The 27,496-nt window shown below is 41.1% G+C and overlaps 1 protein-coding gene and 1 long non-coding RNA gene across 8 annotated transcripts in view; one reads left to right on the top strand and one right to left on the bottom strand.

Moving 5' to 3' along the window:
- LOC128349897 (uncharacterized) overlaps positions 1 to 27,496 on the bottom strand; it is a 67,050-nt gene that overhangs the window by 26,046 nt on the left and 13,508 nt on the right. For both annotated transcript variants that reach the window (XR_008319058.1, XR_008319059.1), the window contains exons 4-5: positions 24,642 to 24,724; positions 1,877 to 2,060 (exon numbers count right to left, since the gene is read on the bottom strand). This is a non-coding gene — a long non-coding RNA (uncharacterized LOC128349897). The remainder of the gene's footprint in view (positions 1 to 1,876; positions 2,061 to 24,641; positions 24,725 to 27,496) is intronic.
- The window catches only part of CUL4A (cullin 4A), a 105,053-nt gene that overhangs the window by 69,266 nt on the left and 8,291 nt on the right, over positions 1 to 27,496 (top strand). For all 6 annotated transcript variants that reach the window (XM_053307158.1, XM_053307155.1, XM_053307157.1 and 3 more), the window contains 6 exons: positions 2,148 to 2,252; positions 10,617 to 10,727; positions 11,040 to 11,125; positions 12,347 to 12,454; positions 20,889 to 21,002; positions 26,692 to 26,797. In XM_053307158.1, the coding sequence (XP_053163133.1) occupies positions 2,148 to 2,252; positions 10,617 to 10,727; positions 11,040 to 11,125; positions 12,347 to 12,454; positions 20,889 to 21,002; positions 26,692 to 26,797 (630 nt within the window). The remainder of the gene's footprint in view (positions 1 to 2,147; positions 2,253 to 10,616; positions 10,728 to 11,039; positions 11,126 to 12,346; positions 12,455 to 20,888; positions 21,003 to 26,691; positions 26,798 to 27,496) is intronic.

The following is a 27,496-nucleotide window of genomic DNA, read 5'->3' as shown; positions in this document are numbered from 1 at the left end:
TTGTATACATAACTTCCCAACCATATTTCAGTAAGTTATGCCCATAAATGTTAGTGCTTTAATAGATTGAATTTTAAATTTTTCAACTTAAAAAAAAAATATTTTTCCTGTCTCAAACACAATAGCAAGTACAGCAAGTAGATATATGGAAAAAGAAACATGCTTCAGAATTTTACTGAAAAACACTACTAGATGGGGAAAACGTATGGTCCCCAAAACAATGGGGAAAGTACTTTTAACCAATTCCCTGTGCTGTTCTTTATTACATCTAGTTCACGTTTCCTCTGCATTAGCAACCTGTATCCACCAGGTCACTGTAACTACTATTTTACTGTCTGCTTCTGTTTCTAACCTTGCAAGAGTTTTATTAACTAGTCTTCCTGCTTCATTTTCAGAACTTTGGGTTTTTCCCCCCTTGCCTTTCTGATGTAATACTTCTCTATTGTTCCTTTACTGACTATCTGTACATTCCTGTATTCAGACTGTTTCTTCTTAATGCTTTATATGAAAATATATATATTGAAGAATTGGTTGATTGATTTGGTTTGTGTGAAATAAAGTCATACTTCCTGATGACCTACTGATACCAAACTTTGCATGTGCAGTTCTGCAACTGAAATTAGCTGAAAGTACTACAGGTGGATCTCATTATCCGCAGTTGGGAAAAAGTAACCCGACCTTGGCATATGCGGAAAAAAGGCTCCTGTCTTTGTTTTTGTTTTTTTTTAAATAGAAAAGTGGGGGACACCAATTCTTGGCCAATTTGGGGGCACAGCATGACTCAGGGGTGACAGCAGAGCACAGTAAGAAGCTCTGCCTCACAAAAACTGGCCAAATTTTGGCCAATCAGGCACCTAACTCCCACAATCCCATAGCCCCTGATTACTCAATATTCATGGTTTCCATATCTGTGGGCTGCTACCTAGAAAGGAACCTCTTTGAATATTGAGGTTCTTCTGTTCTTTTTACACTGGAATATGCTCAGTGAAAATTTAAATAATTCTTTTGGTAATTTGTAGAAGACAATTTACTGTGATTCCAATTTACCATATAGTAATTATTCAATAAAATGAATAATGTTTGCAGTTGAAATCCTTTTACTTCCATTTTGCAAGCACATTAATAAAAAATTCTATGACATATACAGGTTGTTCTCAAATAGCGGTTTTGCCCATTTGCGGGCCACCTCCCTGTATACCAGTCTAGTTATTGCAGGGGGTAATTTCAGTTATTCACTAACCACCACCCCCAACTAAATTAGTATGTAGTTTAAATAACCACTCTCCCCTCTTCTCAGTTGGCACATGGGGACATTTAAAGGAGTAGCACAAGAGGAAAGCAAAGACTGCTTCATCCACTCTCAATTCTTGCCCCTGATTCTTTAAATCTGCACATCAGCTGAGAAGCAGGGAGAGTGGTTATTTAAATGTTACACCTCCCCATGCTTCTTAGCTGATGTATGGGGAGGTTTACAGTTTAAAAAGCTACTCTCCCCATGCAGGGCGCTCCTGTGTAGTGAGTAACACATAGGGACACCTCAATTGTGTAGTTTGTAATGATGTCATCCACCCTGATGCAAGATGGTGGATGCATGAACGTTTGAGGTGCAAGAGCCTTTTGGAAGGGCGGTATAAAAGTTTTAATAATAAATAAATAAATAAAAACTTGTGGACTGCCTAACCGATTTAAACCAAATTTGCTGCAGGTGTAGGGACACATAGGGATGCCCGCTCAAGAGCGTAGTTTGTGATGATGTTATCCACCCCAATTCAAGATGGCAGACATATGAATATTTAAGGCTGAAATGGGATAACATGAGGATGGTAATTATCAATTAAGATTATAGTGAAAGGAAAGTAGGCAGATTAGTTCTTACCAGAACAACTTATTTAACTTTGATTATAAGCTGGTATTACTTTACACTTGCTCTTCTCTTTCCTTCCTTTCATCTTGTGTCCTGTTTTCTTTCATTGTAAGCTTTTGGCCAGAATGTTTTTTTAAACTTCTTTAAAGCACTCATTGAGCATGCATGCAGCATAATTGGCAATTTTAACAGACATCTGAAAAACAGGTGAATTGTGAAAGATTACTTTTGTTTGTATTTTTAATAAAATTACTTAAAAAATATATATTTTCAATATTTTTAGCAAAGCATGTGGATTCAAAGCTAAGAGCCGGCAACAAAGAGGCAACAGATGAAGAACTGGAAAGAATCCTTGACAAAATTATGATCATATTCAGATTTATCCATGGTAAGAAGCTCTCTTTATAAACAATGTAAAGTAAACCACACCTTTTCTGCACTTGTGATTTTTTTTTTAAACCAAATACCATAGAATTGATATATGTGGCCGGTAGAAATGTCTCTGTTATGTGTGTGTGTTAACAGCTTGAATGGAAGAATTGGAAAAGTGCTGTTCTGACTTAACAAAATGCTTGCGGATTTGGTTTTTTGTGGATTTTGGCCAAATCTGTATGTTTATGTTGAAATGTTTCCTCAGTACAGGGAGTGTTATAAATTGTATAAATCTTTCTTGATGACCATTGGGGCAACAATGGTATAGGAAGGACTTAGGCAGCCTGTGTTTGGGTTGTCAGTCCCCCCCACACTGCCTCCTGGCAGTGCTACCCCTGCTCCATCACCACCTGGCGGCACTCCTGACTCCCCTGCCCGGCTGCCCTTCCCTGTCACTCAGTCGATTTGAGTGGTTGGCAAGCCAGCCGAGTGCTGTGCTGACCACTCAGCTGGCCGTTGTGCATGTGCAGCGGCCAACTGAGCAGCAGAAACAGTGCAGCCTACCCGGGCTGCTCAGTCAGTTGGGGGGGGCAGGGTTGTTGCTATAATTGAGCCGATGGGTTCAAAGAACCTGGGGCCCCAGCTCCTCAGGGGCCTCCAGCTCCAACCCTGGGGGGGTCACTGCCGCCAGGGTGCTACTGGGCACCCACAGCGGTGGCAGGGGAAAAGGAGGTACCAGTCATGAAGGCAGCTCCAGAAATTGCTAGAGGTGGTCCTGGCAGCAGCTGTGCACGAGTTGTTTGAGCCCATGTGCACAACTACAGCTCTGCCCCTGGGGAGGAGCAGCTAAGTATAACCATGTTGCTTAAATGTCAGAGTATCAGCAGCTCTCTATATAAAAAAGGAAGCAGGAAGTGAAGGAAGTCTTCTAATTCCTAATTAGAAAGGTTTTAGGCCAAAGTTTTCCTCCTGCCCTGAAGCTTGAAGGTCTGGATCATGGTCTGTTGCCATTTGTTAGCCTGGGTTCTGTGCCTGTGCAGAACCTAGCAGGTGGATTCTTCATGCTCCTTGTAGTGTTGCAGTCTACCCTGTATGCACAATGCATCCATTAATTTTGGCGGTTAGGCACCATCTTATCCAGTTCCTTTCCGACTGCTAAAGCATTAACACCTTGGTGGCTGCGACTCCTTGAATTGGTTCAGTTCTGTGAGTTGAGGGTGAGTGAGTTAGATTTTACTATTTGTGGCTTTGACTTGGACTGTTATTTTGGTTATTCTTTGTGACTCGGATGTTGGATTTGTTGGATTTGGATTTATTGTGGTCCCTTAAAAGTCTTTCTTAAAAAGACTTTTAAGAAGTGCACGAATTGTGGCAGCAAACCTCCATCTACAAACCACCATAAATTTTGCCTTTTATGTTTTTGTGGGAATCACAGTACATCGGCTTGCAAGATATGCACTTCTCTTTTGCATCAAACACTGAAGAACAGAGCACTCAGACTTTGAGCAGCGTTGTATGAGGAGGCATTATGAGTTATCACCGCTTCTGTTGCGGCGGCGCCGGCTCCTCCAGGCAGCCTCTCTCCCCCTTACAGAAGCGACAACGTGCCGCCTCGCGGCCTGAGCCCTCCACCTCCTCTGGCCAAGGCTGTGGCTCTGCCGCCGCTGAGGCTGTACCGCGTCCTCTGGCCGAGGTTCCACTGTGGCTCCGCCGCCGCCAAGGCCGGCTTCACCCACCGCCTCCTCCCCCCGCCCGTCTTCGGCAGCGGCCACTTCTTCTCGGGCCGCCGCTTCTCCTCCTCCCGGCCAACATGGCGGCCGGTATCTGCGTCCCTGTCTCCCTCGGTGTGTTCTGCTCCGCGCATGCCCAGAACACCCGAAAAAGACACGGACGCAGACACCAAGGGTTTTATTATATGGGATAATGCTGTTAGCTTTGCCATTTCTGCCAACTCTAAGTATCCAATCCTCTTTACTCGGGCAATGGATGTCTTTCCATTTGAATGCAAATGTCAATCTTGCTGCTGCTGTCAGATACATAAAGAGGATCCAGTATTTCCTATGCAATGAGCTATTATCAATGCCTAATAGTATTGTTTCTGGGCTCTTAGGGAAAGTCATTTTAAACACTTTCATAAGCTCATTGTATATTAAATCCCAATAGCCTCTAGACTTATTACAAATCCACCATAAATATATAAAGGAACCCTCCTCTTTTCTACACTTCCAACATTTGTTTGACATGTTCTTGTACATTAAAACCAACTTCTTAGGAGTTAGATGCCATCTGTATATCATTTTAAGATTATTTTCCTTTAAATTAGAACAGGCAGTGTATTTCATGTCTTCTATCCATAGTTTTTCCCATTTCTCCAAGTCTATATTTTAACCAAAATCCTGAGCCCATTTAATCATTGAAGTTTTCACTACTTCTGTTTTTGTATCTTCCAATAATAACAGATCATACATCCTACAAACTAGTTTCTCTTCCTTGTCACACAACTGTTGTTCAAATTCTGACTTTGATTAAGATCCTTTTTACAATCTTGCTTGAATAAGGAGCTAATCTGGTGATACTGAAACCAAGAAATATTCTAATCCTGCATAAGATCTAGTTTTTAAAGTTCGTATTTTGCACCTTGGGGAACAAGCAGTTGTCGATACATAGACCAGGTCTGTTGCATATTTTTCTGTTTTCTAGATATAACTTCCAGTGGAGATACCCAAAGTGGAATTTTTGGTTCTAACACAAGTTTGTTTTTCATCCATACCATATATAAGCTTTTTCTAACATAGTGATTTAAGAAGTCTTTATTTACTTTTACCTTATGAAATAGATATGCATGCCAACCATATCTTATATCAAATCCTTCCAAATATAACAGTCTTGGATTTTTTAATGTAATCCATTCTTTCATCCAATTTAGGCATATTGCTTTAAAATATAATTTAAAATTTGGTAACGCAAAACCTCCTCTCTTCCTGTCATCCGTTAGGTTTTTAAAATTTATTCTTGGTTTTTTGCCCTGCCAAATAAAGTTCTTTACGTCTTTATGCCATTGATCAAAAATTGACATTTTATTTATTATTGGTATTGTCTGGAAGAAATATAGCATTTTAGGAAGAACATTCATTTTGATAACAGAAATTTTTCCACTTAACGACGGAGTCAATCTATCTACATAAGTCTATCTTTATTTCCTTCCAGATTTTAATATAATTATTTTGAATCAATAAGGCATTATTTGTTGTAAGCGTAACTCATAGGTATTTTACCTTTTCCCCCCGCATTGAAACTTGATCCTTAGCATGGAATTGGCCTTTTTCACAGCTGCCACACATTGAGTCGACACTTTCAATGAGCTGTCCACCATGACCCCAAGATCCCTATCCTGGTCAGTCACTGACAGCTCAGATCCCATCAGCGTATACTTGAAGTTGGGGTTCTTCATCCCAATGTGCATCACTGTACACTTGCCAACATTGAAGCACATTTGCCATTTTGTCGCCCACTCCCCCAGTTTGGAGAGATTCTTTTGGAGTTCCTCACAATCCGTTTTGGATTTCACTACCCGAACGAGTTTGGTATCATCTGAAAATTTGGCCACCTCACTGCTTACCCCTACTTCTAGATCATTTATGAATAAATTAAAAAGCACCGGTCCCAATACAGATCCCTGGGGGACCCCACTTCTTACTTCCCTCCATTGTGAAAACACGGAACTTATACCTACTGTGTTTCCTGTCTTTCAACTAGTTAGCAATCCACACATGTACTTGTCCAGTTATCCCATGACTAAGTTTCATCAGGAGTCTTTGATAAGGAACTTTGTCGAAAACCTTTTGGAAGTCCAGGTATACTATGTCAACTGGATTACCTTTATCCACCTACTTGTTGACATTCTAAAGGTAAAAGGTAAGTTTTACCTTTTCTTGGGGCAATAACCACTGCCAGAAGGGTTAGTGAGTTGACAGCTCTACTACAGACGTGGACAAATGTGTTGGCACTCCTCCACGAAAAAAGAACCCGCTATTGTCTCTGAAATAACTTGAAACTGACAAAAGTAATTGGCACCCATCGTTTATTCCACATTTAACAAAAGTCAGACTTTGCTTTAGAGTTTTGATGCAACAGAGTATTTCAGATAATAACACAAACGAAAATGGCATGGGCAAAAATGTTGGGACCCTTAACCTAATATCTTGTTGCACAACCTTTAGAGGCAGTCACTGCAAACAAGCGATTCCTGTAGCTCTCAATGAGACTTCTGCACCTGTCAACAGGTAGTTTGGCCCACTCTTCCTGAGCAAAATGCTCCAGCTGTGTCAGGTTTGAAGGGTGCCTTCTCCAGACTGCATGTTTCAGTTATTTCCATAGATGTTCAATAGGACTCAGGGCTCATAGAAGGCCACTTCAGAATAGTCCAATGTTTTGTTCTTAGCCATTCTTGGATGCTTTTAGCTGTGTGTTTTGGGTCATTATCCTTTTGGAGGATCCATGACCTGCGACTGAGACAGAGCTTTCTGACACTGGGCAGTACGTTTCGCACCAGAATGTCTTGATAGTCTTGAGATTTCATTGTTCCCTGCACAGACTCAAGGCACCCCATGCCAGATGCAGCAAAGCAGCCCAAAACATAACCGAGCCTCCTCCGTGTTTCACAGTAGGTATGGTGTTCTTTTCTTTGAAAGCTTCATTTTTTTGTCTGTGGATATAGAGCTGATGTGACCTGCCAAAAAGCTCTCATCTGTCCAAAGGACATTCTCCCAGAAGCATTGTGGCTTGTCAATATGCATTTTAGCAAATTCCAGTCTGGCTTTCTGATGTTTTTCTTTCAACAGTGGAGTTCTCCTGGTTCTTCTTCCATTGAGCCCACTGTCACTCAAAAAGCGACGGATGTTGCGAGCAGACACTGATGGACCTTGACCTTGGAGTTCAGCTTGTATCTCTTTGGAAGTTGTCCTTGGCTTTTTGTCTACCATTCTCACTATCCTTCTGTCCATTCTGGGGTCGATTTTCCTCTTGCGGCCGCATCCAGGGAGGTTGGCTACAGTCCTATGGACCTTGAACTTCTTAATCATATTTGAAAAATCACTCTAATTCAATTATTTATGATCTTTTCTAGGGGTACCAACAAATGTGTCTAGGCTACTTTAGAATATCTTTGTAGAATAAGCAATACTTTATCTCTTTTCACACTTGCTTTGCTTTACTCGATGACATATCAAAGGCATGCAGGTATACATGGGACAATTGCTTTTTATTTAATCGCTTTTCAGGGGGTATAAAACACTTTTTCAATGAGCTGTGCGGGTACCAACAAATTTGTCCATGTGTGTAATTGACATACCTTTTATGCAGTTTTACCTTGACAAGGTACTTCTGTGCATGGACCTACATTTTGGCCAAAGATAGTTTTTGACTTCCATATAAATCAAGACATAGTGTTTCCCACTTCTACAGGAATCCTTCTTCACCCCTGGAGAGATCTCTGCATGCATTAGAGGTCCAATCCAAAGGTCCCTCCTGTTTTACTTAAAAAGGACTAAGGACTTCTGTAAAACTAAGTGGCTGTTTCTGGCATTTAAGGGCAAGCTAAAAGGCCACCCTGTGTCCAGGCGACGTCTGGCTCACTGGCTAGTGGAATTGATCTTCTTGACCTATAGTTTCGAAATGTGGAGCCTCCACACACTATTAAAGCCCACTCTACCAGGGCCTATGCCACATCCACAGCACATTTGTCCGGGATAAGGACAAGTGATATCTGTACAGCTGCTACTTGGTCTTCTGAGTTAACCTTTTGTGAAACACTATGCTCTTGATCTTTATTCTGCAGCAGAGGCTAACTTTGGGAGGAGTGTTTTGAAGGGGGGTTTGCAATAACTTCCTGCACCTGGGGAGAGCTCGTTAATCACCCAGGCTTATGAACATCAATGGATCACTCCCAGATAATCAGTTACAGGTAAGCAACCTGTTGCACCCCCCTCCCCCCGCTTACTTGGGGGAAATGCAGTCAGTAAAGAAGTGGTGCCTGACCCCCCAGGTCTCTCACTTCTAGCCCTATAGCTCCTGGCACCTTTTGCCCCATCAATCTGGAAGAAAAAATATTTATCTGTGGGAAATTATTTTGTTTTTCCCAGTCTCTCAACTAAAATAAAAAGGATGCAAACACCCTAGAATGCCCTTACTAGAGAGATCTGTATGGCCCTGTCACCAAATGTGTTCTGGTGCATGGTGAAGACTTGGCTTCCCCAAAGGCCTCTTTAAAAAGTTGAACTGGTAATCTGTTGTTGATCCTATCATTATAATATGTTATCATGTTGTTCTGATATTGTCTGGATTATGTATATGTTCACCTGTTTAACTTCCCTTGTGGAAAAAATGTGAGATATTTGTTTTGTTAAAAATGCTAAATAGAGAGTAGTTACCTTTCTCTCTATGCAAAGACTTGTACCCCAAGTGCCCAAGAGGGCTTCTGTTTATGGACTGAGGATTTCTAGTTCCCTACTTACAAAAAGTCATCATTGAGGGTCTGGGGACCTCTAGAATGGCATGTGAGAAAGCACACGAGCTGCAGCTGGCAGGAAGAATGGATAGAAATTAGCACTCAAAGTCACTCAAAGGAAACGTTCTATTTCATGCCAAGGGCTCTTTGGATACAAGCCAAAGTGTATAGGCAAACAGTTGCAATCTAAGCTTATCTGGTTATCTAAGCTTATCTGGTAAAAATTAAGTATGTGAAATGTTTTTCACTATCCCTGCTATCCTTTAGAAAAGCATGATTGATTTCAGTCCAAATATTGAGACTGGAGTGATGAGTAGAGTGTTCTCTTTTTCAACAGTGTTGCTGAAAGGAAGAATATACTCTTGGGTTCAAAGGGTTAGGGTGGATTTGGGAGCATCCCCTCTATTGGGGAGGATACCTAGTAGACCAATGTATCCTTTATGTGTTTCAAATGGTTATTTGCAGACATTAAAGTGGTTCCACTGTAACAGGAAACCATGGCTTCCTGCTACCTGAATGTGGCTTCTAATGCTCTCAGGCCTGCACGCTCATTCCTATTCTCTCCCATGGTGTGGTTTCCCATTTACAAACTAAGCCAATGAGAGATTTCAGAAGGCTGACAAGGTATAAATAGGAATGGATTTCTTTGAAAAATGTCTTATATAAAAGACACGTACCCACAAACCTCCCCCATTTCCCCATCCTTCAGACATCATGTTAAAACCTGGCTCTTTGGTGAGCTTTATGGGAAGTTGGTGCTTTGATACTTAGAAGGTGACTTTGGGTCTTTAGTTGTGGTTTTGTTATAGTTTGCTTTTACTATGTTGTGGCTTTTAGAACTGTGTATTTTTAATTGTATACTGCCATGGGTTGCTTTTGCTGAGAAGGGTGGGATCTAGTTGTTGTTGGGGTTTGGTTTTTTTTAAATTAAGATAGCATGGAAAAGGATGTACTGGCTGACATCTTCCCCAGCGCTATGAAAGCAGAAGAATGGCTTGGCCCTCTCAGAGTAGCTGGAGCCTAGCTATGTTGAAGCCTTGCTCCACAGCCCAGCATGGGTGGAGGGGTAGGGGAAAGTGATTTTTGTTCTCTTTCCTTCCTCCAAAAACCCTTTTCACCAGGCCCATAGCCAGCTGGTGGCATGGTGTGTACCTGCCACACCAAAAAATTCTCTTTCCTCCCCAGCCTCACTGACTGTTTTCACTGAACATTTTATAACCTGCCTCCCCTGACTTCTGCAGCCCCCCCAAAAAAAAGTTTTTGAGGCTGGTTACAGGCCTGCTTTTCACTGCCAGGAATATGTCTGACTTTCAGACATATTTGTGGCAGTGAAAAAATGCTTTTGTAGAGAGGGGAGAGAAGTGAAAATTGCTTCCCCCTTCACCCCTGCTGGGCTGTGGAGCTAGGCTCCAACATAGCTAGGCTCCAGCTTCTCTTTGCCGGTGCAGCCCTTTATCCACCCTCATAGTGTTGGAGAAGATGTGCACCACTACTTGAGGGAAGAGCAGAGGGTATTGTGTGGCTGTTGCAAATAGACAGAGAGCATTTCATTAGGTAAATCAAGGCTAGGCAGGAGCTGCTTAAAATATGAAGGAAGAGAAAACTCTCTTCCAAATATTTTGTAAAAGAATTATTCATGCTTATTGAATGCATACTTTTCTTTGAAGCACCTATTTGACTTTTCCCCTTTATGGTTTATAAAAAACCATTGCTCTCATTTTCTGGAAGAAAGACTTTGATGTTTCATGTACACCACTCTGAGCTGCTTGGAAGAAGAGCAGGATATAAATGTTAAAATAAAATAAATTAATTAAAAAGAGAATTAAATTTCACAGTGTATGCTTTGTTTTGTTTGTTTTTATATTCTCCATACAGGTAAAGATGTCTTTGAAGCATTTTATAAAAAAGATTTGGCCAAAAGACTTCTGGTTGGGAAAAGTGCTTCAGTAGATGCAGAGAAATCTATGTTGTCTAAACTTAAGCATGGTAAGCATTTGGAAATACCATTATACAGTTCATTAAAAAGCTGGTGTGTGTGTGTGTGTGTGTGTGTGATAATAATAAATAAAATATAGTTCTTGAACTATTCATTTGAGTCCTGTATAAAGTGAGACATAATTTTTTTAAAGGTGTCTTCTTCCAACTAGTATTCTAAATAAAGGATTTTTTTAAAATATAGAATACTTTGCATATGATTATTCTTTGATGTTTCTGAAATGTTTGTTGGCTCCATTATGTTTCATAATGGCAGCCAAAGTTGTGGCAGACATGGTCTCTCTTTTTTTATTCCTGTTATAGAATGTGGTGGTGCTTTCACCAGTAAACTGGAAGGAATGTTCAAGGATATGGAACTTTCCAAAGATGTTATGGTTCAGTTTAAACAGGTAAATTCAACTTCAGTAGGAAAGCATAGTGAATTTAGCAGCAGAGATTAGCAGAATTTAGCATCTCATTTGCACTGCCCATTTGTTTGCCAAACTGCATTCCTTTCCCCCATGGAAGTGAATTGCTTATAAAACTGGGGAGGTATAGTCATGGAATCATCTGGTGGAAATGTACCATTGTCTGGCCTGTATTAACTCCAGTGCCAAATAAAATGGCAAGTTTTGTATCCACCCACAATGATGTCTACATCACAGCCCTCCCTCCCTCTGATAGAAGTCAGTGGAAATATTCATTTATATGGAAGAAAAGGGAGGAAGTGAAAGACGCATTAAATTACTTAGTAGTATTGTTTTATGGACTTGGGCAGAAAAAGTGGTTTTACCACCACCACCATTAGTCCTTGCTTCAGTTTTGTTTTGGACCCAGCTCTCTTTATGATCACTTCTTTCAAAAAACAGCTGTACAAAAAATTAGGAGAGCCCTCAGGCCAAGGGCCTAATCAAAAGAATAGCATGTACCAGTCTGAATTCAATTGTTAAATAATAGAGTTGATATATTTTACTTAGTTGTTCTTTTAAGAATATTGATAATTTGTTTTGTTATAAATAGCTAATTGTTTGAAATTGCTTTAGTATATAAACTTGATCTGAACCTAGAAAATAGCAATTCACCCATATGAACCTGCCAGGGCCTTTCACTCTTCATCTCAGGCCCTGCTCATGGCCTCGCCACTAACAGAGATCCGGTTGGGGAGGACTATAGACAGGGCCTTTTCGGTTGTGGCCACTCAGCTTTGGAATGCCCTCCTGGAAGAGCTTTGCCATGCTCCCTCCCTCAGTGTTTTAAAAGACAACTAAAAACACATCTTTTAAAGGGGCTTTTAAAATGTTTTGCCTGTTGTTTATATCTGGTATGTTCTTTAGTTTTTATAATTTTTAGATTTTTAAATAACTTTTAATTTGAAACTTAAAAACAACTGTAATTCTGATTGTGGTTTTAGCTTGGATTTTTAACTTGTTTAACTTAATTTGGTTAATTTTATTAGTCTTATTTTACATTGTTTCTATTTTATAAATGTTGTGAGTCACCCTGAGCAGTGTACTGGAGGGGCAGGGTATAAATATTTTAAATAAATAAATAAATAGTAGTTGTCTACGTTCAAATCTGCATATTAGCATGTCTTCAAACGTTTTATTTCATTTTTTCTCTATCAAATTTAGTATATGCAGAATCAAAGTGACTCAGGCAATATAGATTTAACAGTAAATATACTTACAATGGGATATTGGCCAACTTATACACCTATGGATGTCCTTTTGCCTCCAGAGGTAAGTATTTAAGAAGATTTGGAATAAGACATTTTCCAGATGGCGATTTACTCCTGCTTCTCTATGATGAGGGTTGGGGGGATTTCAGTCAAGGGAGGGATTTACAGCAATGTGTTGTTCATGCAGCCAGTGGCATTATTTAGTTTTTTTCAGGACAATTGGCCCTCAGTGCATTATGTAAACATCTTTTAAAAGTTGAACTTTGGAAGAGTATTGAAAATTGTAGTGTGGGATACTCTGGCATTGTATACTTGTTCCTACTTTGTTCAACATCTATGTTAATTCTATGGTTACTTGTTTGCCCACCCTTTCTATTCATCCACCAAAGTTAGCCGATAGGCACATCTCCATATAATTATATGCGGATGACATGGCTATTATGTCGCAGACACCTGTAGGCCTTAAGCGTGCCCTAAGACTGTTCTCATCATTTTGTAACCAAGAGTCTATTGAAATAAACTATAGTAAAACTAAAGTCTTAGTGTTCACTAAGCGAGCTAGGTGTTATAATTGGTCCATACAAGGACACAAGATTGATCAGGTTAATTCCGTTAAATATCTAGGAATTACCTTCCACTCTGTTGGCTTTAGAAATGCCCATTTTAACTCCATCAGGCAGTCTGCTCAATTGGTTGTAAATAAGATCCAATCTTATCATTTTACATATGGTGCTGCCTTTATACCCGTGACAGTGAGACTTTATACAGCCAAAGTACTGCCTTTGCTCTTATATGGAGCCCAACTGGGACCTGCAAGTAATTTTGCCCTACTGGAGGCTATCCAGACTAAGTTTATTAGATGCATTTTGCAAGTACCGTGTTGTGCTCCGAATGCTGTCATCAGAAGAGAAGTTGGGCTTATTAGGCTGGAATCCTTATACTGGTGCTGTATTTTTCGATTTTGGTTAAAATTGAGTTTTGGACAGGCGGGTTTAGCCTCTTTGGCTATGTATGATGGTTTTAATTCGAGCTGGAAACGAGCTGTGTTGAGTAAATTTTCTTATTTTGGCCTCTCCGTAGAGGATTTGCATATTGTAGGAATTGAGCAAGCCAGGAAGTTAGTTAAGCAATGTGTCTTGGATATAGAAGTTCAACAAGAAGGTGCATGGATTAAGCAGGGTTTATACTTAGGGAGTCAAGCTATTAATCTTAAACCAGCTAAATACTTTGATGTGGTGCTTGTCCCTAAATTTAGACGAGCCCTCACTTTAGCGCGCTTAAATGTTCTTCCTACAGCAGTTTTGGATGGCAGGTTTAAAGGAGTTCCGCTATTTTTACGACATTGCCCGTGTGGCAGAGGGGTTATAGAATCCACCTTGCATGTTATTCTTTACTGTGATTTGTACAGTGAACCCCGTTTAAGTCTTATATCTCCTATGTTAGATAATTTGCCTGGCCAGTCTGATGAATTTTATTTAAATTATCTTTTACCTAATGTGGGCACTGATATTATCTCTGTTGTGGCCAGGTTTTGTTATATTATTTGTAAAATACGTACTGGTTTAGTTATAAGTTTATTCGGTCATTGACCAGCAAAACTGGTTTATTGAAATGTTTGCTGGTCAACGACCGAATAAACTTAAATCTGTCTCTGGCATTTTTGTGGAGCCGTGTGGATAGACCCCTGAGATGGAGGTGTGGCTACCTGTCTGGAGGTTACTTTGGGGAGTGTCTGCTCCACTTGTGACCCCTCTGAATTCCATTGCAATGCTGCTTGAAGTGTACTTCCAGTCCAAGGCTCCATCCAGTAGTGGTACTTAAAAAAAAAAAAATGTCCCTGGTGCTCTAATAGCAGTGCTCTAGAACAGGAAGGTCCAGCTCCTGAAAAATCCATAGCAGGTTTCACATTCTGTAGTGGCGGGATGCAAGAGTGGGGGAAATTAAATGCCCAGTACATAGAAAAAGTAGAGTTTGAGGGGGGTCATAAGAACACAAGAACAGCTCTGCTGGATCAGGCCCAAGGGCTAGCTAATCCAGCATCCTGTTTCACACAGTGGCCCACTGGATGCCTCTGGGAAGCCCACAGGCAAGAGCTGATGGCATGCCATCTCTCCTGCTGTTACTCCCCTGCAGCTGGTATTTAGAGGCATCTTACTTCTGAGGCTGGAGATGGCCTCTAGCCCTCAGACTAGTAGTCATGGATAGACTTGTCCTCCATGAATCTAAGCCCATCTTAAAACTAGTGGCTGGTGGCTGTCATCGCATTTTGTGGCAGCTAATTCCATAGATTATGCGTTGTGTGAACAAGTGCTTCCTTTTGTCAACCCTAAATTTCTTGGCAATCAGGTTCATGGGATGACCCCTGGTTCTAGTGTTATGCGAGAGGGAGAAAATTATCTCACTCTCCACCCCATTCATAATTGTATAGATCTATCATGTTGCCCCCTCAGTCATCCTTAAAAAAAAAAAAATCTAAAAAACCCCAGGTGCTGTAGCCTCACCTCATAAGGAAGGTGCTCTAGGCCCCTGATCATCTTGGCTGCCCTCTTCTGCACCTTCTCCACTTCTATAATGTCCTTTTTGAGGTATGGTGACCAGAACTGTGCAAATGTGGCCACACCAAAGATTTGTATAAGGGCATTATGATGTTAGCAGTTTTATTTTCAATCCCCTTCCTAATGATCCCTAGCATGGAATTGGCCTTTTTCACAGCTGCCACACATTGAGTCAACACTTTCAACGAGCTGTCCACCAAGACCCCAAGATCTCTCTCCTGGTCAGTCAGTGACAGCTCTGACCCTATTTTTTTTGCCCCAATATGCATCACTTTACACTTGCTTACATTGAACCACATCTGCCATTTTGTTGCCCACTCACCCAGTTTGGAGAGATCCTTTTGGAGCTCCTTGCAATCTCTTTTAGATTTCATTAACCTGAATAGTCTGGTGTCATCTGCAAATTTGGCCACTGGGCTGCTTACCCCAACTTCTAGATCATTTATGAATAAATTAAAATCAGTGGTCCCAGAACTGATCCCTGGTGGACCCCACTTCTTTCTTCCCTCAGTTTGGAGAATTGTCCATTTATACCTACCCTCTGTTTTCTGCCCTTAAACCAGCTTCCAGTCTACACATGAACCTGTCCCTTTATCCCATAATTCTTTCTTTCACTAATTCATTTATTCAATTTATATATTACCCTTCCTAAAGTGGCTCAGGACAATTCAATTTAAAATCAAAAACACATAATAAAACAATTAAAATCAGAAAACATACATTCATTCATTCATTTATATACCACCCATCCAAAAATGGCTCAGGATTGCTGATTTACACCAGACTGAAATTCATTAAAATTAAAACTAGATATAATTAAAAGCCAGGCTAAAAAGATAGGTCTTTAAGGCTCTCCTGAAGGCCTCCAAGGAAGATAATCCTCTAATATCCATGGTGAATGCTATCCAAAACCTTGGGGTGACAAATGAGAAGGCCCTATCCCAGGTCATCACCAGATTAACTGGTGGCACCCGAAGATGTGCCTCCCTTTCTGATGATCATCATCCCTCCTGATTATCTTAATGAACGATGGGGATTTTGTAGAAAAAAGTGCTCTTTCAGGTAACCTGGACTTAATGGCTTACCATTCAGGGCTTTAAAGGTAATAAACAGCATTTTGTACTTTGACCAGAAACATATCCGCAACCAGTGCAACTGTTTAAGAACAAGCATAATGTGGTCTCTCCAGGATAATCCAGCTGGTGTACCATTGTTTTCAGGTCATTCTCCTCAAGGAACAGGTGGAGTTGTCAAATGAACCGCAGCTGGTAAAAACCTGGCCACAGCCTCAATCTGAGCACTCCCAAGCTATGAACCTGTTCTTTCTGGGAGAGTGTAACCTCGTCTAGAACAGGATGTTCTATCCCGTTTGCAGATTATGACCCCCAACAATGAGCACCTCCATCTTGCTTAGATTAAGCTTCAGTTTATTATCCCTCATCCAGCCCATTACTGCCCGTAGGCAGGAATTTAAGGCGTTAATGCCATTTCCTGATATTGAAAAGGAGAAATAGATTTGGGCATCATCAGCATATTGATATCACTCAGAACCAAATTCCTGATGACCCACCTCACCAAGTGGTTTCATGTAGATGTTAAAAAGCATTGGTTTCAATATGGCTGTCTTTTCTCGAGAGTCTTTGAGGAACTTTGTTGAAAGCTTAATGAAAGTCCAAATATACTATGTTAACTGGATCACCTTGATCCACACATCTGTTGATACTCTCAAAGAACTCCAAAAGGTTGGTGAAGCAAGATTTACCTTTGCAGAAGTCATGCTGGTTTTCCTTCAGAAGGGCCGGTTCTTCTATATGCTTAACAAGTTTATATTTGAGAATGTTTTCCATCAATTTGCCCAACAAAGATGTTAAGCTAACCGGCATGTAATTTCCCAGATACCCCCACCCCAGATCCCTTTTTGAAAATAGGTGTTATATTGGATACTTTCTAGTCCTCTGAGACGGAGCCTAATTGTAAGGATGTTACACACGTGGACAAATTTGTTGGTACCTTTACAGCTCATTGAAAAAGTGTTTTATGCCTCCTGAAAAGTGATTAAATCAAAAGCAATTGTCCCATGTATACCTGCATGCCTTTGATATGTCATCGAGTAAAGCAAGGCAAGTGTGAAAAGAGATAACATATTGCTTATTCTACAAAGATATTCCAAAGTGGCCTGGACACATTTGTTGGTACCCCTAGAAAAGATAATAAATAATTGGATTAGAGTGATTTTTCAAATTAGCTGTTTTCTTTAATTAGTATCACACGTCTGCAATCATGCAATCAGTCATTCAGCCTATTGAAATGGAGAAAAGTAGTCACTCTGCTGTTGGTATAATCGTGTGTCCCACAATGAACATGGACCAGAGAAAGCAAAGGAGAGTGTTGTCTGAGGAGATCAGAAAGAATATTATAGACAAGCATGTTAAAGGCAAACACTATAAGACCATCTCTAAGCAGTTTGATGTTCCTGTGACAACAATTGCAAATATGATTAAGAAGTTCAAGGTCCATAGGACTGTAGCCAACCTCCCTGGACGCGGCCGCAAGAGGAAAATCGACCCCAGAATGGGCAGAAGGATAGAGAGAATGGTAGACAAAAAGCCAAGGACAACTTCCAAAGAGATACAAGCTGAACTCCAAGGTCAAGGTCCATCAGTATCTGCTTGCACCATCCATCGCTTTTTGAGTGGCAGTGGGCTCAATGGAAGAAGAACCAGGAGAACTCCACTGTTGAAAGAAAAACATCAGAAAGCCAGACTGGAATTTGCTAAAATGCATATTGACAAGCCACAATGCTTCTGGGAGAATGTCCTTTGGACAGATGAGACAAAACTGGAGCTTTTTGGCAAGTCACATCAGCTCTATGTCCACAGACGAAAAAATGAAGCTTTCAAAGAAAAGAACACCATACCTACTGTGAAACATGGAGGAGGCTCAGTTATGTTTTGGGGCTGCTTTGCTGTATCTGGCATGGGGTGCCTTGAGTCTGTGCAGGGAACAATGAAATCTGGTGCGGAACATACTGCCCAGTATCAGAAAGCTCTGTCTCAGTCGCAGGTCATGGATCCTCCAACAGGATAATGACCCAAAACGCACAGCTAAAAGCACCCAAGAATGGCTAAGAACAAAACATTGGACTATTCTGAAGTGGCCTTCTATGAGCCCTGATTGGAATCCTATTGAACATCTATGGAAATAACTGAAACATGCAGCCTGGAGAAGGCACCCTTCAAACCTGACACAGCTGGAGCATTTTGCTCAGGAGGAGTGGGCCAAACTACCTGTTGACAGGTGCAGAAGTCTCATTGAGAGCTACAGGAATCGCTTGTTTGCAGTGACTGCCTCTAAAGGTTGTGCAACAAAACATTAGGTTAAGGGTCCCATCATTTTTGTCCATGCTATTTTCATTTGTGTTATTATTTGAAATACTCTGTTGCATCAAAACTCTAAAGCAATGTCTGATTTTTGTTAAATGCAGAATAAACGATGGGTGCCAGTTACTTTCGTCAGTTTCAAGTTATTTCAGAGACAATTGCGGGGTCTTTTTTCGTGGAGGGTTACCAACACATTTGTCCAGGTGTGTACATATTATTGCAAGGAGGTTGGCAATTTCACATTTGAGTTCTTTAAGGACTCTCGGGTGGATGCTATCTGGCCCTGGTGATTTAAATTTTCCAGACAGTTTAGAATGTCATGTCTTGTCACCTCCATCTGACTGTTCTTTAACTTCTGTCCCTGCAAAGCTCAGTTCAGGCTCAGTATCCTCTGCAATGAAGACAGATGCAAAGAACTCATCTAGCTTCTCTGCCAGGTCATGACCCAGCCACGCAGATGGCCAGTGCGCATGTGTGGCGGCCTCCCAAATGGCCACTGCTAGCACAGAGAGGCCCATAACTGGCCGAAAATGGCCTGAAATGGGCCGAAAATGGCCCCCAAATGACCTGGGGGCAGAGGGGGGACCTCAGGAGACCCTCCCCTCCCCAGCCACAGCAGCACCCCCCAAAGCCCCACAATGGTGGTACAGTAAGTCCGCCATTTATTTATTTATTGTTTAAAAGAAAAAAACAGATCGGCCCGGAAGGTTCAGCTCAACCTCGAGCTGAACTGGGCCTGATCCAGCTAGCATATCCCTACTCTCTGTGCAGGCATAAAGCCCAACAGTGTAAGAGCACAGATGACCACTGGAAGAAGTAAAGTTACAGGTAAGCAACCTGTTGTTCCTGTGCAAGCTAAGAACAAAGTTGGAAAATTATTTTTAAAAAAAAAAAATATCCAGGCAACAGTAGGAATGAAAAGTACTTCCATTTCACTGGGAAGCTTCCTGGCCCCCACAGTGAGACAGCAAAATGTGATTTGGAGTTAGTGCTCCATTACAATAGCAGGACATTCCCGTCGATCTAGCATACAGTTGTTGCACAAAAGCACGGGGAATATTTTTTAAAAGACAAAAAGGTACATTGTGGGGGATCAACAGGCACCATGTATGCCCACACATGCATACTCTCTTCATTACCTGGGCACAGGTGAATGCACCAAATGGAAGCAGGAGGTGGGAGCCAGAAATGGGCAGGATAGTTAAGGGGAAGCTTGCTATGTGAACAAACCAAAAGAAGAAAAACCATAATGAACCATAATAAAATTCAACAATGTGTACAACATGTGCTGACACCAATTTATGCTTATACATGCTTTATATACTCTCATTCTAACTTAGAACCCTTCCTTCTGCAGTAAAGCCTGCAATCTGGAAAACTTTTAGCTATGGCTTGTTGCCTCTACAATCTCACATGTCGGGACTTATATATGAGCATACCAGGCCACAGAATCTCTGAAACCTTTTCAGCCAAAAGGGAGGTCTTTCATCCCCTTTAGATAAGATCTTCAGTCTTGCATGCATGTGCTCTAGGACAAGTGCCTCTTCACACAGTTCTGTTTTAACCTCAGTGAAAGACTTGTGGGTCCAGCAGATGCCACTTAGTTTCACCTCATAGAGTTGACTCAGTAGTATAAGAAATGCATGTGGTAACTTCTTCCCGGACTCTTAACTTGAGACTGTGGGTAGAAAGGTTGCATATTTGAATGTACTCCCATATCAAAAGCTGTCTGCATGTAGAAAGCTATTTATCAGGTAGAAATGTAGAATGGCTTTTTCCTGATGTGATTTTTTTTTTTTTTTTTTTGCCATGGGGAAGTAGTAAGACACATGCTCTAGGAGTAATATGTGTTCTGTCTTTTCCTAAATGCATGAATCAGCTCTATGTGAAGTAGAGATTGGATTTTATGCTTGATTTAGATGTAGCATTCGGATGCATAGTTTGTTGACCTACTAAACTTGTAGCCAACTTTGCTTTACATGAATTAATACCAGTATAATGCTTCTTATAGAGACAGCCAGTGAGGGCAGCGCGGTGGGGGGGGGGGAGTGGCGAGAGGGACCTTTAAGAAGTCATTACAGGTGATTTCGCAGTTAAGCGAAATCCAAGCCGCCTGGAGCAGCAACATCCCGCCTAGCAACTGCTCTGGCTACAGCACTCACCAGGCATCTGTGCATGCACCGCAGCCATTTGTGTGGTTATAATGGTGTTGGTGACCATGCAAATGGCCATCAAGCATGAGTAAAGGTCAGGTGAGTGCCATAGCCAGAGCAGCCACCACACGGGATGCTGAGCGGGGCACCGCTGCTTCTGGCAGCTAGCAGGTACCAGCGGTATCACCGGTAATTACTTTTTAAAGGTACCTCTCACTGTACCCCCAGTGCCATCACCAGCCACCTCTGGTTTCTTGTCTTTAGCTGTTAGACATTTTATGTATGGATTTTAGTGTAAAAGAAGTTGGGAAGAGTCTAAGCCTTAAAATGATGCAAATGTGTGTGTGAAAGCACCTATGTCTGTGTGCATGTATTTATTCCTTCCTCCTTTTCTTTTATTCATACAGATGGTTAAACTTCAAGAAATATTTAAGGCTTTTTATCTTGGAAAACACAGTGGCCGAAAACTTCAGTGGCAGACTAGTTTAGGACATGCTGTCCTGAAAGCAAAGTTTAAAGAGGTGTGTTTTCATTTTATTATTAGCTATTTTTAGATTAGTTTTAAATGTGATAAATTAGTGACTTGGCTACTTATTTAACATAGGAGGCAGATTCCATTCAGTTTTGTTGAGAAAAACCTGTGTTAAAAGGATCCATGCCCAGTTGGACAAATGGTGGTACATTTGTGGTCCCAATTAAGTACAGCAATTTTTTCTTTGTAATGTATGTGCAGTAATAAGGAGTACTACTAATAACTATCTGCTAGTCAAAAGTATACTTATTTAGTTAGACCAGTAGATATAATAGTAGTAGTTGTCACTATACTGAAGATTCCCATTTCCTAAACTGAAAGCTTAAAAAATAAAATATCCCCAGGAAAGAGACTTCATAAAATTCAATCTGGACATTACTCTGGCTACCTGTGATTGAAAATTATCTACCTTGCCTGTCTTGATAAGAGCCACACATCTGTTTATTATCTGACATCCAAGGATGTCAGCTCAAAGCCCATTGGCTATTGGATTAGTAATTTTAATGGCCACAATCTGCAAATTACGTCAGTTCTATTCACACATTATGTTCAACGCAGGTACAATCTGTGTAGAGTGTATATATGAACAGATCTGTAAGCAGGTAGAGTTATTCACATGTTAAGTTGAACACTGGTACAGCTGTATAAAGGAGGCAATATTTCAACAGGGAGCGCATTCCAAAGTTCAGGGGCTGCAACAGAGAAGGCCCGTTCCCAAGTAGCTGCCAAATGAGTTGGTGGCAAATGCAGATGAACCTCTCCAGATGATCTTAACAGGCAGTGGGGCTCATGGCAAAGAAGACGTTCTCTTAAATACCCAGAGCCTAAACTGTTTAGGGCTTTATAGGTAATAAACAGCACCTTGTATTTTGCCTGGAAACGTATCGGCAGCCAATGTCGTTCTTTCAACACAGGAGTAAGATAGTCTTTCCTAGATGACCCAGAGACCAACTTGGCAGCCACATTCTGGACCAACTGCAATTTACGGACTACGCACAAAGGCAGCCCTACATAGAGCGCATTGTAGTAATTCAGCCTAGATTTCTGGGCTGGATAAGTAATCTTATCCATCATATGTACCACCGTTTTGAGGTTGTTCATCTCAAGAAACAGATGCAGCTGGCATATCAGCCAAAGCCGATAAAAAGCACCTCTGGCCACCGCCTCAACCTGGGACACTAGGGAGAGGTTCGAATCCAGAAGCACCCCCAGACTGCATACCTGTTCCTTCCAGGAGAGCGTGACCCCATCCAGAACTGGCAGATCAAAATCCTCTCCCAAGTTCCAACTCTGCACAATAAGTATCTGGATTCAGCCTCAGTTTGTTATCCCTTATATAGCCCATTACTGCCTCCAGGCAAGCATTTAGGGAGGTTATGCCTTCTTCCGATGATGTTGACATGGAGAAATAGATTTGGGTGTCATCAGCATACTGATAACACCCTGCACCAAATCTCCTGATGATCTCTCCCAGCAGTTTCATGTAGATTTTAAACAACATCAGAGACAATATGGAACCCTGAGGGACAACATAGGAAAGTTGATATTTTGAAGAACAGCAGTCTCCAAGAGACACCATCTGGAATCTATCTGTGAGGTAGGAGCAGAACCACTGCAAAGCAGTGCCTCCCACCACCAATCCTCTCAGACATTCCAGAAGGATCAATCGTATCAAAAGCTGCCGGGAGATCCAAAAGGACCAACAGAGTCACGCTCCATCAATTCCCAATTGGAGATCATCCATCAGGCTACCAGGTTAGTCTCCACCCCATAGCCCACCCAAAAGCCAGTTTGAAATGGTTCTAGATTATCAGTTTCTTCCAAGACTGCCTGGGAGGCCACCAACTTCTCAATCACCTTGCCCAGCCATGGAAGGTTGGAGACAGGCCTGTAATTGCTTAACTCTGAGGGATCCAAGGCAGGCTTCTTCAGAAGTGGTCTAATGGTTGCCTCTTTAAGACAAGGAGGACCATAAGCCATGTTGGGCAAGGATCAAGAGGACAGGTGGTAGGCCGCACTATTCCAAGCAACTTGTCCACATCTTTAGGGGTCACAAACTGTCCAGGATCATCACATAAGGAGAGTTGCTGGACACCTCGGCATCAGACTCTGTAACAATTGTGGAGTCTGAATCTAAGTCGGCCCAAATACAAAAGATTTTGTCTACAAAAAACTCATTAAAATGTCACAGCAAGTAATTGTTGTTTCTAAGTACTGATTCAAGGAGGAAGGGGTGTACATTAGCCTCTTCATGACCCTGAACAACTCTGCCAGATGTGATACTGCAGGAAAAGAATCACTTCTTTGCCGCACGTATTGCCTGAGCATAGATCTTCAAACGTTCTCTATGTAGTAATCTGTTGGATTTGAGTCAAGTCTTTCTACAGTTGCGCTCTAGTCGTCTACCTCACCGCTTCAGCCCCCGTAGTTGAGGGCCAGTTTCGAAGCGGCTCAGAGAGGATACCTAGGAGTGATTGTGTCCACTGCCCTGGTGAGTTGATTATTCCAATTCTTCACCAGTGTCGACAGAGTCACCAGCAAAGCCAACACTAAATCCCTCCAAGGTTTCTTGGAATCTTATTGGATCTAGTAACGTTCTCAGGTGGACCATTCTAATGGGCCATTCACCCCTGTGAAGGTGGAACATGATCATGAGTCCAACCTTAACCAGATGGTGGTCTGTCCATGACAATGGGGAAATCACCAGAGTCCTCACCCACGGAACACCACCCTGTTCAGAGTGAAAGACCAGATCAAGCATGTGACCAGCAATATGCATTGGTCCCCAGACCACTTGGGATAGGCCCATAGTTGTCATGGCCGCTATGAACTCTTGAGCTGCCTCGGACAAATTGGTCCCAAAGTGAACATTTCAGGGGGCCTGTACCCATTTTCACTTTTAAAATAAATTCTGGTATCAACATTCACACAAAAACATGTATGTGTATACAGACACCTGAACACAGGTACAACATACTGTCCAAATAGAGCTTCTTTCTCTCTCTTGTATATAGGCAATCAGTCAAATCAACCTCTAAAAGGCCATGCACAGCAGCCATGAAAATGTGAACACCAGCTACGTGATGAGCATCAGATATACATTAGGCATAATTCTATAAGATTACCTTGTATATTATACAGATACATTATTATCTTATAGATTATACAGATATATTGCTAGGCTGATGCTGAAGCAAAAATGTAGTAGTAGGCTCTTAATTAAGAATAACTTGCTTAATGCCCATGAGGACTGCCTGTTGTGGCTTTAATGCCCTCTGGATGCTCATGTATCAATATAACACTTGAATAGGGTATACACACATAAAATCCAATGCATATAGGTCCAACATCCAGTAGAAAATTGAAATTTTGTTTGTAGGTGGTACCAATATGGAGAGGTTATAAGTATGTTGCATTCTTTAAAGAATGATTTGAAGTTATTGATGAATATGTGGTTTAAAAAAGATAATATGGTGCAACATTGTAAATGCATACAGTATTACTAAGGTATAAAATAACTAAAATGCCTTTATCTTTGTTAGGTATGCTAGATCAGAAAGAGCACTTAAAAGACATCTAAAGTTTAGTCTAACATTAATATAACAATAAGATGACTGGCAAACTGTACCTTCAAGAAGGCTTTCAGGAATCCTGAATTATTAATTTCCTTTCTGTAGTCTGTTTTACTTCTGTTACACTGTCACTACAGAACTGCAAGAACCAAAGGGAGTTATGTCAGGTTTGATCTGATAGAATCATTCATGTTAAAATTTGAACATTTTAAGTACAAATTTGTTTTTCTTTGCACAAGTTCTACAGTTTCTCCTATGAGTGACAAACTAGTCAGGTCACTAGGTGGAGTAATCTAGAAAAGGGCCTCTAAAGCTTTTAAAGAGCTCTCTTTTCCCACCAGAAGGAAATAAAGTTGGGGCAGGCAATGATCACCAGGAAGGAGAAACAAGTATCCGGCAGAAACTCCCATTTGTTATAGGTTTCTTCTCAGGATGTGCAGCCTTTCTCATTCTCCGTACTTTTCTGTAAAATCTGATCTCAAATTTGGGTTTGGAATTAGCCATTACAACAATAATAACTTTCCTTCCATGTTCACATTGTAAATGGTCTTGGCGAAGCTTGCCTGGCAGTTTACAAGTTGGGGTGTATGTGTGATTTTCCTTTTTAGTGAAAAATGGAATTTTAAGTGTGTCTCTTCCAAACTAGCTCTTGAAGATTATTTTAGGTGTTACTCTTCCAAACATGAGATCCTGAAGATTACTTATTTTCTACTATGTTTCATAATGTGACAACTTGGTCTTGGCTTATGGAGCACTTAAACAAGACCATTTTACCTCATGAATTCTAAGGGAGATGGCTACCCTTAGTAATTCTGTTATTTCAAACATGCTCATGTGTGTTACTGACATCAGACAATTAAAATGTAGCTTTATTAAGACCTTTGCCACTAAGTGGGACAGAATTCTGACTCAGTTTTAAGTTAAACTGAGCATAATGTTTCAAACTGCAAACTTTACTTTTATTACATCTATCTATCTGTCTATCTGTATCTATCTATCTAATTTGTAGACTACTCCAAACTTCTGTCTCTGTGTGGTTTACAACAACATAAAACAAAAATGAAAACCTTTAAAACAATTAAAAACCTTTAAAACAATTTAAAATCTTAGGTGGGGGGAAGAGTCTTTAGGGACTTTTTAAAAGTTGTCAGAGATGGGGAGACTCTTATTTCAGCAGGGAGCGCATTCCAGATACTTGGCGCTGCAACAGAGCAGGCTCGTCCCTAATAAGCCACCAGGCAACTACAGATGAACCTCTCTGGATGATCTCAATGAGTGATGGGGCTCATGGTGAAGAAGACATTCTCTTAAATAACCAGGGCTTTATAGGTTATAACCAGCATCTTGTATTTTGCCCAGGAACTTATTGGTAGCCGGTGTAGGTTTTTTTCATGTATAGGAGTAATATGGTCTCTCCAAAATGACCTAGAAACCTACCTGGCTGCTGCATTCTGTACCAACTACAGTTTTCAGACTATGTACAAAGGCAGCCCCACATACAGCGCTGTGCAGAAATCAAGTCTGGAGGTTACCAGCGTATGTTCTGTTCTGAGGTTATTTATCTCAAGAAACAAACACAGCTGAATATGTTCCACCCTTCTTTCAAAAAGCAATTTCTGCTATAGGACAGATTTAGACAACCACTAAAAAGGAAGGTGGTGGGAACTCGAGATTTTCAGAAAGCATTCACTCCAGCACAAGAAGCTTCTTCTGGCCATATCTGTGTCCACATCTGCCAGTGTTGGGTTGCTGGTGTCAGGTTCTCTCCACCCCCACCCAATATCTGCCACACAACTTTATCTCTTGGTTACAGGCGTCAGTTGGCAGAGGGAACCTGGCATTGTTAGGTTCAGAGGACACAGAAATGGCCAGAAGTAGCTGCTCACACCAGGAGTATGCATGCTCCCTGGAAATGTCTGGTTCCCTCTACCTTACTTTCCAGCAGTCTGAAACCACCCATAGTATCCTCTTAAATTCACGTATCCTATTTAGATGCAGGTTGCTAGATATTTTTTTATATGTCAGATGACCTTTTTGTTGCAGTATGGGAGAGAGCAAGGTTATCAAAGTCTAGTGATTATGTGTATGTGTGTGTTTGTTTTTTAGGGAAAAAAGGAATTTCAGGTGTCACTCTTCCAAACATTAGTGCTTCTAATGTTCAATGATGGAGATGAATTCAGTTTTGAAGAGATTAAAATGGCCACTGGTATAGGTATGTCGTAGACCTAAATCTACATGCATGCAAGTAGATTTAGAAATTTGACTCTTGAATATGACAAAATAGAATTATAGTGGGATGGCTTCTTGTTGAACATCTGTTACAACATCTTGTTAATTGATATATGAATGCCAGTAGGTACTGTAATTACAAAAGTTACAGAGGATGCTTCAGAATGTACGTTAATATGTTTGGCCTACAAATAATAACTTGTTCTGTGGCAGCCTGTGATGTCCAGTATGTAGCTGAGCCCTGGGCTTACTATTATTATTTTTTCTTCCATCCGGCCCTTCTTCCAAGGAGCTCAGGGCAGCAGACAAGATTCTTCCTTTATCCTCAAAACAATCCTGTGGAGTAGGTGAGGCTGAGAGATCATAACTGATCTCCATTCAGTCAATAAATTGCATAGTTGAATAGGAATTTGACGCCTGGACTCCATGCTTCAACACTGTAACCATTACACCATGCTGATTTTCTAAGTGTCAGTAGACCCGGTGTGTGGAGATGTCGTTATGATATTCTTGCTACAGCTATTTAAAAACTGAAGAGAAAATCAAGTATGTGGCAGTTGGGAGCCAGCTGGTCTGTGATTCCAAGCTGTGGACTGCATTTTGTCCTGGCCCTAGAATTGATGGTGACATGAGGTGATATGGTATTCATGGAGGGAGGAATGTGATGTATGGCCAAGGACAT

This window comes from Hemicordylus capensis, chromosome 3, assembly GCF_027244095.1.
Source record: "Hemicordylus capensis ecotype Gifberg chromosome 3, rHemCap1.1.pri, whole genome shotgun sequence".
NCBI classification, from domain to species: Eukaryota; Metazoa; Chordata; class Lepidosauria; order Squamata; family Cordylidae; genus Hemicordylus; species Hemicordylus capensis.
This window is presented reverse-complemented; position numbering and strand designations above follow the sequence as displayed.